Source organism: Megalobrama amblycephala, linkage group LG23, assembly GCF_018812025.1.
Source record: "Megalobrama amblycephala isolate DHTTF-2021 linkage group LG23, ASM1881202v1, whole genome shotgun sequence".
NCBI lineage: Eukaryota > Metazoa > Chordata > Actinopteri > Cypriniformes > Xenocyprididae > Megalobrama > Megalobrama amblycephala.
This window is the reverse complement of record NC_063066.1, coordinates 22,615,581-22,635,056: the sequence shown is the minus strand read 5'-3', so window position 1 is coordinate 22,635,056 and position 19,476 is coordinate 22,615,581. Positions and strand designations below refer to the sequence as shown.

Genomic DNA, 19,476 nt, shown 5'->3' with positions numbered 1-19,476 from the left:
TATCGTGAGCGCACGCTTGACTGAAACGCAGAATAAAATGAGTGTTGCAAATGATTTAGTAGTTTTGAGCATGAAAAATATGTGGCAAAGATAAAATAGGATTACAGCTGTCATTGATTTTTGTAACTGATTATATTTTTATTTTTGCACTACTTTATTTTATTTTGCAATTTATTATTTTTGTTTGCAAAACTTATTATTTTCCGCTCAATACTTTATTTTTCCTTTGCAATTCTTTATTTTTGCTTTCAAAACATTTTTTTATTGCTCAGTTCTTTTTTGTGTTTTGCAAAACTTTATTTTTGTGCAAAACTTTAAGGCATTAATTTGACTCCATACAGGTGTCTGACTCTGAGATAAAAATGGTGTGTGGAACATTAGCAACACATTATTAGCTGTTTGATAATGTAGTCAAGCAAAAGGCTATCCATATTAATTCATATTAATTAATGACAAGGGCTGTGTCCAGTGTGCAAGCGCATAGAGGCTCGCGCAAAAGTAAAGTGACAGCTGACTTGAAGTAAAGCCAATAAAGTTCATGTTTTTGTCCTTCGAAATATTTTAATACTATAAAACCTAGCTGAAACAATACTGCTCTGTGCGTGTGACCGTGATTCATGCGCATATGTCAGTCAGTGTGGAATAGCACGTCAAGTTCTGAGAGAGCTAACGTTATTCCGTCCTTTATAAATTCTGATTTTGACCGCCTCTGAAATGGATCAAACCATAGATATTAGCCTACCTGATAAGTTCAAGTAAATACGTTGGAATCCGCGCTCATTCAAGGATGTGCAGTTATTTCATGTAGGCCTACGGTGAAGGCACGGGCGCCTGCAGGATTTCATCTGAATGTTTTTTTTAAATCTGAACTCCAAAAAAGCAACGAAATTGTCAAACATCCATTTAGCGCATGTTCACAGACGAAAACGGCTGCTTGTTCTCTCGATACTGTCTGTTTTACTGAGAAATCGCTTCAGGTGATTCAGTGAGAGCAGTCCAAACAAATGCAAGTGGATTCAGACCGTTTTGCAAAGGCGTTTTACCAGTTCATAATTTAAAACACAATTTAGGCCTCAGAAATTAAACTGAGTATATGAAGCGAAGGAAGCTTTTTTTCTTAAATATCCACAACACAAACAACAACTTGCTCGTCACTATAGCGACAGTAGGCTACACTCTCCGAGCTGGCATGAGCGAGTGGAGGCGGGTCTAATTTGCATATTCATTGGTCCGTGTATATTAAATGAGGCAAGGGTGTAGAGTTACATTTAAGGCATGAAGAAATTTTTTTCACTTGAATTTTTTTTAAATATGTCATTTTGGTGAACAAAGATGAGTTTTAAGGGATAAAATAATTGACTTCAGGGGGACTTTAATGATCTTTCTCTTTCCTCAGTTCGTCGTCTGTAATTGTAGATATCATTTTTCTAGTTCTCTGTGTTTATCACAGTCTTTGTATTCCTCGATCATTCTGTCCCGCATCTCCTTTCAGATTCAACCGCATGGCATCTGTGTCAATTTCACTGATACAAGCTACAGCAGAAGTATTTTACACTATTTGAAGCTTCCATTTGTCAAACGTGGAAGTGTGGTGAAGGCCTATCAAGGTCTTCAAGATGATTTATGTTTTAATTCGCCTATTTTCTGAGAATTTCTCAACAATATTAATATATGTAACTAGCCCTATCTGTATTATCTCATGCATTGATATTTATGACTTTTAAAGTTAAACACTTTTTCACATTTTAGTAATTGGTACAATATCAATTACTAAAAGTCAACGTTCAACTGTCATCTCAGCCCTTGCTAGAGGCTTCTCACCTGAGAGATGTAAACCCTTCTTTGAGGTGAGGCAGACTTGATTGACATTTTACTTGACATGCCTGATCAGGGTGTAGTTCCTCATTCAGTCATATCTCATTTACTTTGACACTGTACATGCAGCATTAAACTGATGGGTAACGTGAAGCGGAATGAATCAAATCTAACAATAACTGGATCAAAAGGGGCTGGTTTGGTTTTGTGGTATTCACAAAGACTCATAAACTGTGGTAAGCTGTATGTCTTTTGACCCACCCAGTAAGGCCGTGGATCATTTATAAAAAAACAGTCTCTGTCGGCCACAAAACTAAAAGTTCACATGGTACCGTTTTACAACAATAATATACACAGAGGGACCATCTACAGACACCAAGACAACACAAAACAGACACAGGGAGACAAGGGTGTGACACTGCAATTCATTCAAACTAAACTATACTTGTTTTTATTTTTAAATCATGTGTCTATTATAGTCAGAGTCCTGTGTGCCTCTGCCCTCATTTGACAGGTGTCCTGAAGGGGGTGTGTACACTAAAAGACCTGATTTTCAAGATATCAGATACCTTTAATTACTCTGGATGTGCCTTAGTGTTGTGTTAATATGTTATCTGCTGTATTTCCTGTGGTCTGAGTGGGTTAAATGGTGTACAGTAGGATTTGTGAATTCTCCTGTTAGCGGTTTGACTCCAGTTACCTGCTAGAAGCTTTTGCACAATTTTTTTCTTCCTCACAAAATGTGCTGGTATGTTTCTGAACAAGCACCAATTCAAGACACTGTACTCGCGGCTAAAGGAAAGCCTGGAAGAAATTATGTCATACAGGAAAAGCTCTCAGAAAGTGTTACCTTAAAAAGAGCTTTTCCGCACATCTCAACAATGCAGGCAAGAATTTAAACGCCACCCCAAATCCTGCAGGCTTGTTTCAGACAACAGGAGAGTCTGTACAGCCTCGGCCTTCAGCCATTCGGACATGCCCACCTGGAAATTATTTTCTTAATCAGTCTTGATTTCAAGTAACAGTAGCTGCATTGGAAAGCTTAGGCAACTACTTGTTGACTTGTTTGCAGGCAGAGTGTGTGCACGAAGGTACCTCACAAAACTGATTTCAGACAGACTTCTGAGGTTTGATCTACAACAACAGAGCAAGCTTTGGTGATAACTAAGCAAATATTAAATTACTACAGTAGTAATTTCTCGCTAGAAAATACACAAAAAATAGAAAAAGTTGGAAAAAACATACATTTCACACAAACTGACCATCAACTTTCAGATGCCATCTTTAGTTTTTTAGCTCAACTGTTACAGAATGAAATGTACAGGATTATGGGACATCATCGGCAATCAGATAAAGGTATCAGAGACAGGAAGTGACACGGTCATTGACGTGCCTTGTTGCCTTCCTACCTCCGTATGCTGCCCGAGGAGGCAGAATTCTTCAGCTTTTGGAGGTAGGCAGTATCTAAACACCCATAAAATAAGTTGAATTTACTTGCGAAGTAAAATTTTGCAATATTTTAAGAACTGTTTTCAATTGATTTTGTCTTCAAAATTAAGTTTAATGTAAAATAATTTTTGTTGTTGATACATTTATGCTTAAAAAACAAGATACTAATAGGGTAAGAAAAAAGTTCTCTTAACACAAGTCAAGTAAACTGACGGAGGAGGGATTTTTCAAATTTTTACTAGAAAACCACATTAGCACATTGCTAAGTCTGTAAATGTTTTTAATACTTTATGCCAAGTTTTTGACATGAGGGGGTCCAAATATTTAATAATAAATATAATAATAATAATACTATATCAATATTAATCACTGTTCTGAATATTGGGGAAATGTCTATGATGAATTATTATTGATTATTACTGCACTAAAGCAAAATATTGTCTTTGATGATAAACCTGTAGACCTGAGAGCCTCCTTCTCAAGTGTCGGATGGTAATGAAGAAGTTGTCAATCACTGCCAGACACAGAGCAATTTGCTTGAGTGAGTCCGTGATCAATGCTGATGGAAGCTTTGCTGGCGCCAGAACAATAAAAACATGCTATTATGTCAAGTACACAGAAAAATTTAGTCAAGATCACAAGAAATTTAAGCTGTGGTCATGAGACAAGAAACAGAATGCATGGACTCTGAGGGCTTCCGTAGAAAGCATATTTGGATGCTATAACTATATAGTGGTTATTTATTTAGAGAGCTACACACATTTAGCCCAGGCTGTGAGGAACAATGCGTGCCTTCAGCACGGGAAACACCCGCTGCTCCCTACCGAGAGCACTCAAGGTTGTCCTTATATGGAGCTAAAGACAACGTCTGGCATGATTGGCTCCCTGACATCTAAACCAGAACATGTGGATTTGCAGAGGCAATTTACCTGAAAGCACCTGTTCAGACATGTATATCAAAGAGGACAACACAATAAAAAAGGATTGCTTCAGTTGTGTAATTCATTTAATTACATTCACTGATTAGTTCTGATAAACATGACAAGTCCAGAAAAGGAGAAAATAGTGAAAGACTGGGGATGTCTATGAATGTAAGCAAAATAACATTAAAAATATATGAAAGCTCATGTACAGTTTTACTAACTCTGTGATTATACAAATATGCATATATATTTTAATGATTTGTAATTTCAACATCAGCTTTATCCCTTTGTGTTCTTGACAGGAGTGTTAAAGCTTATATTTTCGTTGTTACTAAATTGTTGAGTTCAGCATCTTATTTAAACATCCATTTTCTCTTCATTATGTTATAATAGTGGTTAAATATAAGCTAACTTGGTTACATTTACATCAAGAATTATGGTTGGTGAAAATAAGGGAAAAAATTCAGAAAGGTCTTTTTCTATTCCATGACTCATCGTTTCTTAAATGTTGTTCAACTTCAATATGGAGATGTTCAGAGAGGCAGCACTGCTCCCTACTGGCCAGACATCAGCCATGAAAATATCATTTAAAGAAAACAATTACATTCAAAGCGATTTTGCAAATCCAGAAGAACTTGCAAAAATGTTTTAGAACCACAGATGAGACGACCAGCAGATCTCAAATCTCAGAAGTAAATGCGGTTATTTTGCATATTTATTAAAAGAGTTCTGTGTATACACAATATAAACCACATACAAGTGCAAGAAGAAGAATTATTTTTTTAAACCTCTTATTTACATATAATTACGTTTTCTAACACACCCCTCATCTGCAATTAGTCGGTTCAACAGGAAACACAACCCCAAACTCACACCATTGGTTGAATCAGCTCAAGTCAATCATGTTTTGGTTATCTTTTTACATTTTTATCTTTAACTTTAGCAGTCTGATCAAACGATGTGTCCACATCCAGATTATTTATCACACAGGAATAGAAGGTCAAGTTGAGCAGGTTGCATTGTGGGATATAGTATTCAACGCAGACAGCTGTCGTATACTAAAATTTTTGGCAGCTGTACCATGTTTTAAAAAATGTGCACAATATTCGTAATACAGAAATAGTCATTTAGTAATAGGAATACTGCAGTATTAGTAGGCAGCAGGGTACAATCTCCCAAACTGCCAAAAACCAATAATTACTTTTATTGTATTATTTCAATTTGAAGAGACCAACCGAGTGACTCAAAGCATGAGATATACAACTCGAAGAGTAATCAATCAAAAGAAATACAATGCAACGAGCAATCAAGGCACTTTTAATGGCATAAATCATCACCTGAGGCAGGACAAACACTCTCCGCATTTAAGACACTTTCATTCACCCCGAGGTTTCCTCATCTCATGAACTACCTCAGAAACCTCAGAATCACTTTGAGTTGACTTTGGACACTTGATATGCACATTCATGAGGTAGAATTGAAAACACCTTGCTTGCCTTTGTGCATCTTCCAAATCTACGCATTTTGACCCAACCAAATTCAATATAAAACTGTACATTTGATTAGCAATAAAACCTCATTGGCAAGCGATGCCATACAGCGCATCTGCTTGAGTTTACCCTCTGTGTTCGCACGTAACCCACACCACGTTACCCTAGACTAGACCACTCAGGGAGATAAATCCAATGAATTTAACAAACTTTCAGTAAAAACTTTAAAATGTAATCCGCAATATAAAAAAAAGCAAGAAGGCACATACAGGGTCAAGCAGAACTTTACCAAATCAATAACTCATTTTAAACATTAAGGCACTTTGCGCATTAATATTTGCCACAGCTCCTCCAACGGTCCTCATTTAGCCAAACAGGAAGCTGCACAAAAACAAAAGGCATTTATGTTAGAAAGGAAATGAAGTCATCATCGGTATGAATACATTTCTAAATTATAATTCTTATTAAATAAACTATAGTTCAAATGTTTGGGGTCAGTAAGATTTTTAAAAATGTTTTTGAAAGAAGTGTTTTATGTTCACCAAGGCTGCATTTATTTGTTCAAAAATACAGTAAAAACAGTAATATTGAATTAATACTGAACATTAAATATTATTGCAATTTAATGGTGGGATCAGTTTTTCTGAAAAACGCTGTTGGACATTGTTGATATTTGAAATCAACCCAAACAAACCCACCCCTTTCTTCATTGCTCCGCTTCCAAAACTCAAACTTCCAATCCTAACCACCCTGCTCTGCACCATCTCGAACTCCAGCCCGACTGCTGCTGGCAGGCGAGTGCAGTGACAATGACGCTAAACACAACATTCTCTAGCGGTCATCAGAGTGCAGTAGTTTAACTGCAGAACTCTCACTATCAGGCCACTGTTACACACGCAATTCGAGTGGATGTCTGTTTATCACAGCTGACGCGCAACAAAATGCTTCACGAAAAATAAAGCGCAGTTGATGAGCGAACGACAAGGAAGCACAAAAAATGAACGTACAGTACACAAGAGTAAATACAAAGTGTTTGTTGTTAGTCGCCAACAGCACAGCAGCTCCAGACAATCAAAACCCAGTGTTACTCACATGTGAAGCGGAATCAAAGCAGCCTCCACGTCTGTTTTCAGGCCTTCCTGCTTAGCTTTCTCCAGCGCTGGAAAGCTTTTCTAATATAAACGTGGGTCCTAAAGCGCTTGCCCAGTCATAAACCTTCATTCCAGTGATTTTCTTTTGAGCTCTTTTGTATTGTGTCCCATCTCTCGTTCTGCAGTTTTTTTTTCTTCTTCAAGTCTCCCTCTTGCTCATTCTCTCTCCTTGACCATCATACGCCACCTAACGCTGATTGGTTACACATTTGTTGTTGGTGTCGGCCTGACTAACTTCCAAACAGTGTTTTTGAATATCTACTTACTCCACCTTTAAAATGACTGTTTTCTTTTGTAATATATTACAATTAGGGCTGGGTGATATATCGCATGCAATGGACTATATGCACGGGTTACTTCCTGGTTGTCGTTAAGCCAGCTCGGGCACTTCCGGTGAACTGTTAGCTGTTCATTCTGAAGTCCTTGTACATCGACACAAAACCATCTATGGTTGACTTTTTAATGTTGTATTTATATTTTAATGCAGTTATTACATTTACCTAATTTGCCAATAAACCAGTTTTATTGATTGCAATAAAGACGAAGCTATTGGGACGGTTTAAAAATGCCGTGTCTGTAATTAGACACAAACACACACATTTTTTCGCCATCACCTGCTTTCAAATGGAGCGGCATTTAATAGACAGAACCGTAGTTCACTGACAAGCTACGCAATATCGCATTCATTATCGAAGGCGATTCATCTGCTATAATGAACGCGATATTGCGTAGCTTGTCAGTGATCTACGGTTGTGTTGCTTAATATTTTTGTGGAAACTGTGATACATTTTTTCAGGATTCTTTGATGAATGGAATGTTCAAATGAACATAATTCATTTTAAACAAAAATCTTTTGTAACATTATAAATGTATTTACTCTCAATTTAAAGGGGTACTTCACCACTGGCAATATGGACTTACAATAAAACATGGCTGCGTAAACAGTAGAAAGGTGATTTATTTTTTTTATTTTTTTATAATTTGTGCTACCTGATTAGAGAAAAACAGAAAAAAAGCTGTTGTCTCCCATTTGCCAAATAGAGTGGGGCTGGTATGACGTCCGAACCCGGAAGTCTAATTCGCTGCTGGTTCATTCGAGATTTGGCGATACTTTGGTGTTTTGTTCAACAATGTACACTGCACACACTCACACCCCAAGCTGTTTTATCTAGATACATATTAAAAACATGTAATTTGGTGTGTAATTTGTTGTAGAAAAAAGCATCAAAGTATCGTCAAGTTACATTTACCCCAGGCTTTATTTTACACATAAATCGAAAAAACCCATTATAAAAGCCCATAGGAAAATCTCGAAGGAACATCTGCGAATTAGTATTCCGGGTTCATACCTGCACCACTCTATAGGTAGGAAAACTTCAACACCCATAATGCACTGGGCATGTTGCCGTCCAAGGCCACCCCCACCAGTCTGCTTTGGATACGCTTAAAAGAGTTAAATACTGCCTTGCTTATTAGGAAATACTTCTTAGCAAACTTTTAGTCATAATGGTGTCGACATGTATTGATCCCAGGTGCAAGAATTCAAAGAGTAAACGTTTAGCGGGAGTGAGTTACTTTCGGTTTCCAGTGAAGGATCCAGCGCGTTGTAGGCAGCAGCTAAATGCCAGAGAGCGCAGCGAAAGAATATCTGAAAAACCTTTATGTTTGTAGTCAACATTTCAAACTGGATGACCACGAACAAAGTGTTTTAGGCCAAATAGAAGGGAAAAACTGAAAGAAACTGCCGTTCTGTCAGTTCCGCCAAAGTAAAACACCGTCGCATACAGGCAAGAAAGTTGTGGTCACAGTGATCCATTTTTACTATAATGCTGTTTAAAGAGTAGACAAAGTACTATACAATTTTCATCGATAAACCTACTCTTACAATAACTGTTCTGTTAATAATCCTCTGTCGGTCAGACAGTCCATCGGCGGGGACACAAAAATAGAACAATCTGTAGTTTTCATGATTTTAAGATTCGGCACAATTTCTGGGTCACTAATCAAATGTAAGTGAACTAGTGACAATCATCTGACACTTTGCACAGACATCAGATTTGGTGCTGTCTGAGTACGTACTACATTTGAATTTGAATGTATTTCGCGACCGTTAAAAAAAGTATGTTCTATATAGTATGAGTATGTGTAGTATGAATGTAATCCAGACATACTACATCCAGCATGTTGTCATTATCATGTAACCTATTGTCACTTCACTGCCATTCATAAATCCTCTCTCGTGGCCTCATGGGATAGTAAAGTGTCCATCAGATGCATACTTCAGATTATCAGAGGAAACAGCAGGTCATCCAAGGACTTTTGGCCTACTGTTTTTTCGAATACAATGTTTAAGGACATACTACTCTGTTGGCGTACTGTTTTGCACTGATATTTCAATCTGTTTATTAGACTAATGATGGTCTAATGAGCTCACCTGTAAGGATATCCGTGATATTTGGCCCTAAAGACTGACAGCAGCCAACTGAAGAACAGCACCACCAGCCCGATTCCTGCCACACACATGACTGGAGAGGAAACAAAAGAAAAAAATTAAACCTGTTCTCACTTAAGTCTATAGAGCACAGGTCGTTTGACAGCATACTTTTCCTCTTCCCGACATCCAGGTCAGAGGTCGCAGCCTCATGAAGCAGCACCATTCCCAGAGTCACCGCAGCATCTGAATCAGAGTTCAGGAACACGTTCGTGACGACTGAATGACCGACATGAAAGATTAACACTGTGTGCTAACCAGACATAAAGCCACAGCCAATCAGAACATATCTGATGGATAATATACAGTGGTTTGTGGAGCTACACTACTGTTCAAACGTTTGGGGTCGGTAAGATTTTTTTTTTTTTAAAGGAAGTAATACTTTTATTCAGCAAGGACACATTAAATTAATCAATAGTGACAATAAAGAGCTTTACAATGTTACAAAAGCTTTCTATTTCAAATAAATGCTGTTTTATTTTAACTTTCTATTCATCAAAATATAAATCCAGAAAAAAAATAACGGTTTCCACAAAAATATGAATCAGTGCAACTGTTTTCAGCATTGATAAAATTAAGAAATATTTCTTGTGCAGCAAATTAGCATATTCTAATGATTTCTGAAGGATCATGTGACACTGAAGAGTGGTAGAGTAATGAAGAGTACTAAAGAGAAATGATTTTTTTCACAGGAATAAATTACTTTTTACAATATATTCAAATAGAAAACAGTAAATTATAATATTTCCAAATATTACTGTTTACTTTTGATCACATAAATGCAGCCTTGGTGAGCAGAAGAGACTTCCTTAAAAAAAAAAAAAAAAAAAAAAAAATCCTACTGACTCCAAACTTTTGATTGAACGTGTATGCGCACCAATGAGATTTTAGAGTGGGCGGGACTTCGCGGCACAATGCAACAAAAAAGAAACCAAGTGACCAACAAAATGTTTTTTGCTTGCCGTGTAGCAGACATTATGTCTGGTCAGGACGCAGTGTAAATGATCTGAGTGCAGTGGCTGTGAAGGATACTGAAGAGAAGAACAATGTGAGTCTCTGCCACAAATTGAGCCTGACTGCTGCCGTGGATGTAACTCTGAAATGAAAAAAAGACATATTACTGTGGATCATCACTTGATATAAAAATCTGAACACATGAGAACTTGAAGTGATCGTGACAAGAGGAATTAAATGTTCAGTGCAGTGAGGTGAAGCAGGGAGGTTATCAATCTCAATAGTGAATGTTTACCGACAAACACCCAAACCAGGCCTTTCTGACTGAGGGTGGAAAATCATCATGTTTTGCAAATATAGGATTGTTTTTGTGCAAAAAACTATTAACTTCATAAAGTGACCCTCAAGGAACATTAAAAAGGCATGACCCCTTTAAAGACCACAAGCAATTGAAGAGTTTTGTGGCTTTTAGTCTATGAATGTTAGCTTTATGCAAGATGACAAAATAAACTTTCATCAAATGCACACATTTAAGATTTACAGGCCTGGTTTCACAGACAGGGCTTAGCCTAAACCAGGATTAGGGGATTAATAACGGGATTTAAGTAGCTTTTATAAACTTTCACTAGAAAAAAAACATTACTGGTGTACATCTTGAGACAAAACAATGACACTGACATATTTTAAGATATGCCAGTACAAGTTGCTTTCAGTTAACCATCTGGAGTCTGAGGCTGATTTGGGGCCTGGAGAAGTTTTGACATGCCCTGACTTTTGTGCTTTTTTCAGTTGTTCATAAACATATTAATGACACAAGTGTCATTACACTGTATTCAGCAAAAACTAGGCTACCATAATATGTGAGGAACATGTGTGTACATGTTTGTGTTTTTGAAGGAATAACGTTTATGCGTGGTTACTGAAAAAACAAAAAACTTAAGTCACTGATATAAGGCCAATAAAAGTATATTAAATCTGTGTTCACAAGACTTTTGGGTATTGAAGGTTGTAGACTAGAGTTTTTGCTTCAAAATTATGTAAAAATTATGCTGACTACTCTTTCATTTATAACAATATACTGATTTAGTTTTGTAAACTTTTTGGAAACACAGTATGCAAGGCGTGAATCTCCATGAATAATGGCTCATTCTCACCTGAAGACAAAAGAATGAATAGTAATGACTGAAAAGACTTGCAAAATGAGGCATTTCTCAGGTAGGCTGTGAAAAACAACTTCTGATGTCTCAAGCTCATCATGAATGAAACATAAAAAAATTTTATTACAATATAAAATAATGGTTTTATATTATACTTTAAAATATAATGACAAAATCTGCTATACAAAAGAGACAAACTCTCAAAATGAAATACATTGTTATCAACGCTGGTGTTTGCACAGCAAAGAAAAGTGGAGGGCGCTCTGTGCATTTTAGTCAAGCCGTTTCATGGGGTCTGTGAAATATACGAAAAATGGTGTTTAAACAAATAAAACCGGAGGGCGCTAACATGAGGTAAAGAGTGTAAAACTTATCAATAGAAGAAAACCAGGAATTTACTGCATGTCTTCCAGAGATCCAACCATGGCTTTTTCATCCAGTTTTCAAGGCAATAAATACACGTTGAGATGATGAATGCTTGTTGTCTCTGAATGCCTGTGAGCGTGGGCGTGGCCATGGAGGTGAATCACGGACTCGACATGGCTCTCTTTTCATACAGTTACATAAACACAGGTTTGTTTTCGATTTGACTTGCACATTTAAAACCTGAACGTTTTGTTAGACATAAGTATGTATTAGTATTCACTAAGTTACAGTTCCGAGAACTATCAGTTGGACTTCGTTCAGAGGGAGATGAGAGATCACGCATCATGTTAGTTTTCTTTATTTTAAAAAAGCAAAATTTTGTTTTTACTTGAGTGTACTAAAAGAGATATTCTATAGTTTCAATTGAGAGTTTCTATGACAAAAAATGACAGAGTATTTTAAGTCTGTTTTGCTGCAATGTGAAAAAAAACCTGCAAAACGCGCCGGCGCGTTTTTAGACCTCAGAGTGTTAAAACAGCTCAAACATGCATTTTAGTCTAGGACTAATTTAAGCCTCGTCTGTGAAACCGGGGGACAGTCTTTCTCTTCCAGGAAACTGGAGCAAAATACTGATGACTCAAACACTCTCTAGAATGAATTAAAACAGGTGACAAAATCTGCTATACAAAAGAGACAAACTCTCAAAATGAAATACATCAACACAGCAAAGAAAAGTGGGATTGTCAAGCCGTTTCATGGGGTCTGTGAAATATAAAAAAAACAAACAAATAAAACCAAACATGAGGTAAAGAGTGTAACGAACCACTTGGCCAGTGTTTGGGTTCTTGTGAGCGTATGGAGGTCCTCGGATGTGGTTCCACATTTGACCCGATGTCATGATTAAAACAAAACACTAGAGAGAGAGAGAGAGAGAGAGAGAGAGAGAGAGAGAGAGAGAGAGAGAGATAGAGATAGAGAGAGAGAAGGTTGTTCATGTTAACTATATTTTTACATGTTCTAAACAAAATAAAAAAAATGCTTCCCTATGTAAAACTCACCACTACATTACTAGGGTGTTGCTATGCAGTTTCTAAAGTTTTCATAATAGTTCTTAATGCATTGCTTGCTATGCAGGTGCTAGTGACATTTAGGACGCAACTTAAATATTGCTAGGTAGTGGCTAAGATGTTCTGTGCAGTTGTTAGCACGTTGCTATGTTTAATTAAGGAAGTCTTCACACAAAAAAAAAGGAAAAAAAAGTAGTAAGGATTAAATAAGGAATAATGAAGATGCCATTTATTTTATTTTAATTTAATTTAATTTATTTTATATTTTATTTATTTATTTTTTCTGGCACAGACTGGGAGACATGTTTGTTTGTTTATTAACTAAATTAGATGCTTAAGGCCCATTTTTCCTCAAATCTAAAACTAAATTTCTCTTTTAAAACTAGGGATGCACCGATATGAAAATTTTGGCTGATACCGATACTGATAAAATGCTTTATATTTGAAGAACTGATATTTTGGCCTTTAAATCAAAAGCTAAATCCAAATTCAAATTTATATCATTTGAGAGCCAGATTTCAAAAACAAAACTCTCTAACAACTTTAAACTAACAACTTTAAAAGCACTTAATAATTGTCCCAAGCACAACATAAATCAAACATATACCGTACAATAGCCTAGTTTAAACCAGTGCAAGTTTTGTAAATTAATTTTACACTCCTAACTTTCTTTATCATTCATAAATAAATAAATAAAAATCTATTGCTTTACAAATAAATAATCCCTAAATAATGCAAACAAGTCATTGGACAACATAACTTGGTATAAAGAATCAAAATGGAATAGCCTATGCACGGACAGTAATTGAATGATTTTAATGAAACCAAATTGTTGATGAAAATGATACGAGAAAAATAAAACAGCACACAAAAGAATTCACAACATTCTTTTTGCACTGCAGTAGTATTTTCTTTATAATTTTATGTAGTCTATATGACAGACTTGCACTGCATGTTGCACTTAACTGTATTTTCCTTTTCGAAGTGATTTCAATCATATTTCAAGCAATTCAAAACTATCATGGTGAACAGCACGCATCTGAAGTGTCTCAGCTCAAGGAAATAATCAATTACTTATCGGCTTCAATATATCAGCCAAATTTTATTATTGGGTCGATAAGGATAACATATACAGTACAGTCCAAAAGTTTGAAACCACTAAGATTTTTAATGTTTTTAAAAGAAGTTTCGTCTGCTTACCAAGGCTACATTTATTTAATTAAAAATAAAGTAAAAAACAGTAAAATTGTGAAATATTATTACAATTTAAAATAACTGTGTACTATTTAAATATATTTGACAAAGTAATTTATTCCTGTGATGCAAAGCTGAATTTTCAGCATCGTTACTCCAGTCTTCAGTGTCACATGATCCTTCAGAAATCATTCTAATATGCTGATTTGCTGCTCAATAAACATTTATGATTATTTTCAATGTTGAAAACAGTTGTGTACTTTTTTTTTCAGGATTCCTTGATGAATAGAAAGTTCAAAAGAACAGCATTTATCTGAAATACAAAGCTTCTGTAGCATTATACACTACCGTTCAAAAGTTTGGGGTCAGTAAGAATTTTTATTTTTATTTTTTTGAAAATAAATTAAAGAAATGAATACTTTTATTCAGCAAGGATGCATTAAATCAATCAAAAGTGGCAGTAAAGACATTTATAATGTTACAAAAGATTAGATTTCAGATAAACACTGTTCTTTTGAACTTTCTATTCATCAAATAATCCTGAAAAAAAATATTGTACACAAATATTTTGTACAATTGTACACATTAAATGTTTCTTGAGCAGCAGATCAGCATATTAGAATGATTTCTGAAGGATCATGTGACACTGAAGACTGGAGTAATGATGCTGAAAATTCAGCTTTGCATCACAGGAATAAATTACTTTGTGAAATATATTCAAATAGAAAACAGTTATTTTAAATTGTAATAATATTTCACAATATTACTGTTTTTTACTGTATTTTTAATTAAATAAATGTAGCCTTGGTGAGCAGACGAAACTTCTTTTAAAAACGTTAAAAATCTTAGTGGTTCCAAACTTTTGGACTGTACTGTATATCAGCCAATACCAATATGGTGGGCGATATATCGTGCATCTCTAATTAAAACCTTTTCAAGGGTATCAACATAAAATAAATATCAACATATAATAAAAACTATAGAGGAGTATAAGTATTAGAATCCCATCTTTTCATTATAAAATATAAAGGTCAAGTGCCCACCAGTGCAGAGAAAGCCCAGACGTTCTTATTGAACAGGAACTCCAGGTTGTTTCGGCGCAAGTAAGCCAGACTGCCGATGAATGCCAGCAGCAAACCCAGCATCAGTGGCCCAGCGTAGTTCGGAGGCCTGATCACCCGAATCTGAACGACACACAACAACACGTTAAACACTGATGTGACCCTTCTGAAGCTGAATGTGTGTGCTCTAGCCTTACATGGACATCTGTTCGGTCCGCCACCCATCGGGCCAACTGCTCGGCTGCGAAGCCTCGGACCTGTAGCTCGTATGTGTCCGCTCGCTTGGGTTTGCCTTTGGCCGGGAAGTTGATGAATGTCGGAGCCGAGTTCATATTGAGCTGTGGAGGACATAAACAGATTGAAATAAGAAATTATGTAACTATTATGACTAATAATATATATTAAGAATCATGCTTCTCAATGTCAACATGAATCCATTTCTTTTATTTTACTTGTCTTATTGTGCTTTGCCTCTAAAACAACTTTACTTTTACAATGACTTCACTTAGTCCTTGGGAGCAACTGGTTAATGTTAACCAACAGTTGTATAGCTATAGTAATCACATTTAGGTCTGGCTCTATTCAGATACATAAATGTACATCCAATCAATTTCCAGTATAGAAGTCCTGTCCGAGACTTCTTTTTTTTTTTTTTTTGCACTTGGAAAAATGTCATATATCACAAATGTCACTTCATGTTCACTTTAACAGACTAAGGTATGAGATGGAGTACAAAGGTAAATTTAATTCAGGACATTTACCATCTGGAAAACATCTGAGCCTTCATCAAAATCCACCATTGCAAAGAAAATGCGGTTAGTAAATGCACTCGAATAACGCCAAGAATTCGCAAGGATCTGGTACTCTTCATCTGCCTGTCTGAAAAAAAAAAAAGAAAAGGAGATTTTGTTTTTCACAGTTTTTTTTAAATATAAAATTAATTTAGGCTACGTTCACACTGTCAGTCCAAATCTGATCATTTGTGTGTCCGACTGGAATCAGATCTCAAATTATTGACGTCCACATTGTGTATCGCAACTGTTCAGATTAGATTTGTGTGTAGTCACATAAACCACGCTAAATCCGATCAGAGTGGTCAGACTGAAACAGATTTCCAGAAATGCGATTTGAATAGGATTTCAAACCACATTTATGTAGCTCAAAACGGATTTGTAAAAATCACATTTCATATGATTATTGGCCGTTCACACTTGCTAAGTCTAATTGGATATAGGGCTGGGGGATATATCGCATGCAATTGTCATGCGCATTTCGTCAGTAAAGCCGGTTCCCTGATTGCCGCTAAATCGCCATCACCTGCTTTCAAATGTAGCGGCATTTAATAGACAGAGCCGTAGATCACTGACAAGCCACGCAATATCGCGTTTATTATCGAAGGCGATTCATCCGCTCCATTTGAAAGCAGGTGATGGCGATTTAGCGGCAATCAGGGAACCGGCTTTACTGACGAAATGCGCATGACAATTGCATGCGATATATCCCCCCAGCCCTAATTGGATATCAATCGGATATGCACAAAAATCGGATTTGCACTGACAGTCTGAACGTAGCCGTGTAAAGGTTTTAGGTTTCAATGTGAAGTATGTCATTTTTGTGCAGCAGCAACAAAGGGAAATGCAAAAATAAATTTTAATTTTGGTTTTCAACCATTTTTTTGACATTGGTTGGAAAAACATTTATTATGTGCTTCTGTCATTTTTTATAGTTCTATTTAGCTTTAATTTATTTTTATTTCATTTTTAGTGAAATACAAAGTACTTCAACTCAAACTTTTTTCAGTTTGTTGACAAGGCAACATTTAAAATTTTGTTCAGTTTAAAGGTATAGTTCACCCAAAAATGAAAATTTGCTGTTAATTTACTCACCCTCAGGCCATCCAAGAGGTAGATTACGTTTTTTTTCTTCATTAGAACAGTAAAGAAGATTTTTATCACCGCAAAAAAAATGCTGTTCTTAGAGTTTTTGTCTTGTTTCTGGTCAAAATATTTTAAAGTTCTTAAATCAAGAAGCATTTTCTTGACAAGTAAAAATTATTTTCTTGTTTTCAGGAAAAATAAGTCAAAATTAAGTGAGTTTTTCCTGAAAACAAGCAAAATAATCTGCCAATGGGGTAAGCAAAATAATCTTAATCCAAAATGAAAACAAGGTTATATATCTTATTTTTGGTTTGAAATAAGATTATTTTGCTTACCCCATTGGCAGATTATTTTGCTTGTTTTCAGGAAAAACTCACTTAATTTTGACTTATTTTTTCTAAAAACAAGAAAATCATTTTTACTTGTCTAGAAAATGCTTCTTGATTTAAGAACTTTAAGATATTTGGACTGGAAACAAGACAAAAATTCTAAGTAAGAACAGCATTTTTTTGCCGGTTCAGCTATAGCTGATAATAGCAATGACTGACGACACTGAGTCAAAAGTTTGGAAACCGGGAAAAGTCAGTCTTCCCAAATGACATGACACAGATGAACATAATCTTTATTTTTTATATAGGTTGCTCCAGACCATTTGCCGAGGCTGTGGATTACAGGTAATAATGTTGTAAATAATGTTCAGTTTCTTTAACAGACCGCTCGTTTTGCTTCATAAGACCTCAATGTATCGTCAGGATCCACAGGTATTACATTTTGTTTTGCCTGTATATGATTTTTGACTTTCAAAGTGACTCTAGACTTGCATTAAATGAATCACCAAGGACTACAGTTTCAGCTAAAAATCTTCTGTACTGTTCTACTGAAGAAAAAAGAAAACATCTACATCTTGGATAGCCTGAGAGTGAGTAAATTAACAGCAAATTTTCATTTTGGGATAAACTATATCTTTAAGATCACATTCTTTGTCTTATATTTCCATTTTATTTTATTTCAGCTTTATTTCACCTAAAATGATATGTAATAGTTTTGCATTAAACAATAACAACACTGCTGCACACACAGCAGAATGAAGTGTTTGTAGTGGATGCTCTCTCAGTGCACTTACTTGCAGACAGCACACTGTCTCTGTGGCTGCAGAGCTGTGAACATGATAACGACGGAGTAGTTGCGTGGAGGAGCTCGGATCAGCCTCCTGAACTTTTCTCCATTCAGTCGGATCACTGCACGCTTACTGGCCCACTCCATCATCTGACTGACCTTCTCTGACAGCAGGGTCTGGAAACACACATATTAACCAACCACTCATTCACAGAATCTCGCAGTACATTCAGCACAGGTTTAGTCCTCACGGAGTAACTCATGTTCATTGTGTTTCGTGCATACTAACATGAACAACACAAACAGAAGTTTAATTCAGAAGCAGTCAGGTCAGTTCATTGGCTGCTGTGCAACAGGAAGCTTAGCTTAGTTTGCATACAGGGCCAAGTGTGACAGCTCATAATACATTGAATAAAACCGAGGCCAATAATTCATTCGAAGTGATTTACAGATTGATCATATTGTTCTCACAAATGTTAACATTAATATGCGATTTAATCCAATGTGCTGTTGAGAGAAAGAATCTATCAGAGCCTTTGAGAAACCAGTCAGTTCAGTGCATACGAAGGGTAAAAAAACACTTAATAACAAACCAATAGAATCCACTGACCTCCTTCTTTTTCTGCCCATTTGATGGCGTGCCATGTAAATTAACAGCGAGGAAAACAACTATCAAAAGTTTATAAAACATTTCTGAAGCTGCCACTCTGCGGCCACGACAGTTCTGCAGGAAGGATCTCCTGTCCGCTTCCTATTGGTGGAGCTCTGCGGAAGAGGAAGAGTTTTAAAATAAAAGTCTCAAGCGACAAAACTAAAGCTCGAAAATACTTTAGTATTTTCAAAATAAAAGCCCCCCCCCCCCCCCCCCCCCCCCCACATGCCTGTGGGAAAAAAAGACCGGATTTTTTTTTTAATGCCAGTGTTGTGTTTCCCACTGTACCTATACCGTATAAATTTATTTTATATAGGCCTATATCTATACCATATTAAGTTATTTTAGCCCCAGACAAATTATTATGTAGGCCTATATGAAGAATGCGGACTTCTTACGGTATATATTATTTTATATATTTTTGCAAACACGTATATACTGTTCTCATTTTTTCTTTCTAAGTTAATTATCAATTTTGTACTTTCTGTTGGTAGCAAATTGTGTAAAAATCCAGTCTTTTAGCTAGATGCCCAGTAAGATACTCCAACATGTTTCTAATGTTTTATTGATCATAATTAATAATTCACATACAGTTAAAGCTTGCATACACAACTGTCTGTACTGTACAATCAAAAGACAAAATTATAATAAGCAACAAAGCCGTTCAGATGAAAGAAGAAAGCAGAAGCTACGTGCTCAAGGATGTCTCTAAA

General features: G+C 36.0%; 1 protein-coding gene across 1 annotated transcript; it reads right to left on the bottom strand.

Moving 5' to 3' along the window:
* Nucleotides 1-4,873: 4,873 nt before the first annotated feature.
* On the bottom strand, nucleotides 4,874-18,880 carry magt1 (magnesium transporter 1). The gene is made up of 10 exons (XM_048176406.1): nucleotides 18,722-18,880; nucleotides 18,119-18,288; nucleotides 15,880-15,997; nucleotides 15,316-15,456; nucleotides 15,101-15,241; nucleotides 12,620-12,709; nucleotides 10,352-10,415; nucleotides 9,431-9,505; nucleotides 9,263-9,353; nucleotides 4,874-6,058 (listed from the first exon to the last, which is right to left on the bottom strand). The coding sequence occupies exons 1-10, from the start codon at nucleotides 18,800-18,802 to the stop codon at nucleotides 6,043-6,045; spliced, it is 987 nt and encodes a 328-aa protein (XP_048032363.1). The 5' UTR covers nucleotides 18,803-18,880; the 3' UTR covers nucleotides 4,874-6,042.
* Nucleotides 18,881-19,476: the final 596 nt, after the last annotated feature.

What these genes read in the sequence shown, in the direction of transcription:
- magt1 (XM_048176406.1), bottom strand. Translation starts at nt 18,802, where the DNA reads ATGTTTTATAAACTTTTGATAGTTGTTTTCCTCGCTGTTAATTTACAT. An exon ending in AGACAGTGTGCTGTCTGCAA is followed by an intron (nt 15,998 to 18,118) that starts GTAAGTGCACTG and finishes TTTTTTTTTCAG; the next exon opens with ACAGGCAGATGAAGAGTACC. An exon ending in ACCCAAACACTGGCCAAGTG is followed by an intron (nt 10,416 to 12,619) that starts GTTCGTTACACT and finishes TTTTCATTTCAG; the next exon opens with AGTTACATCCACGGCAGCAG.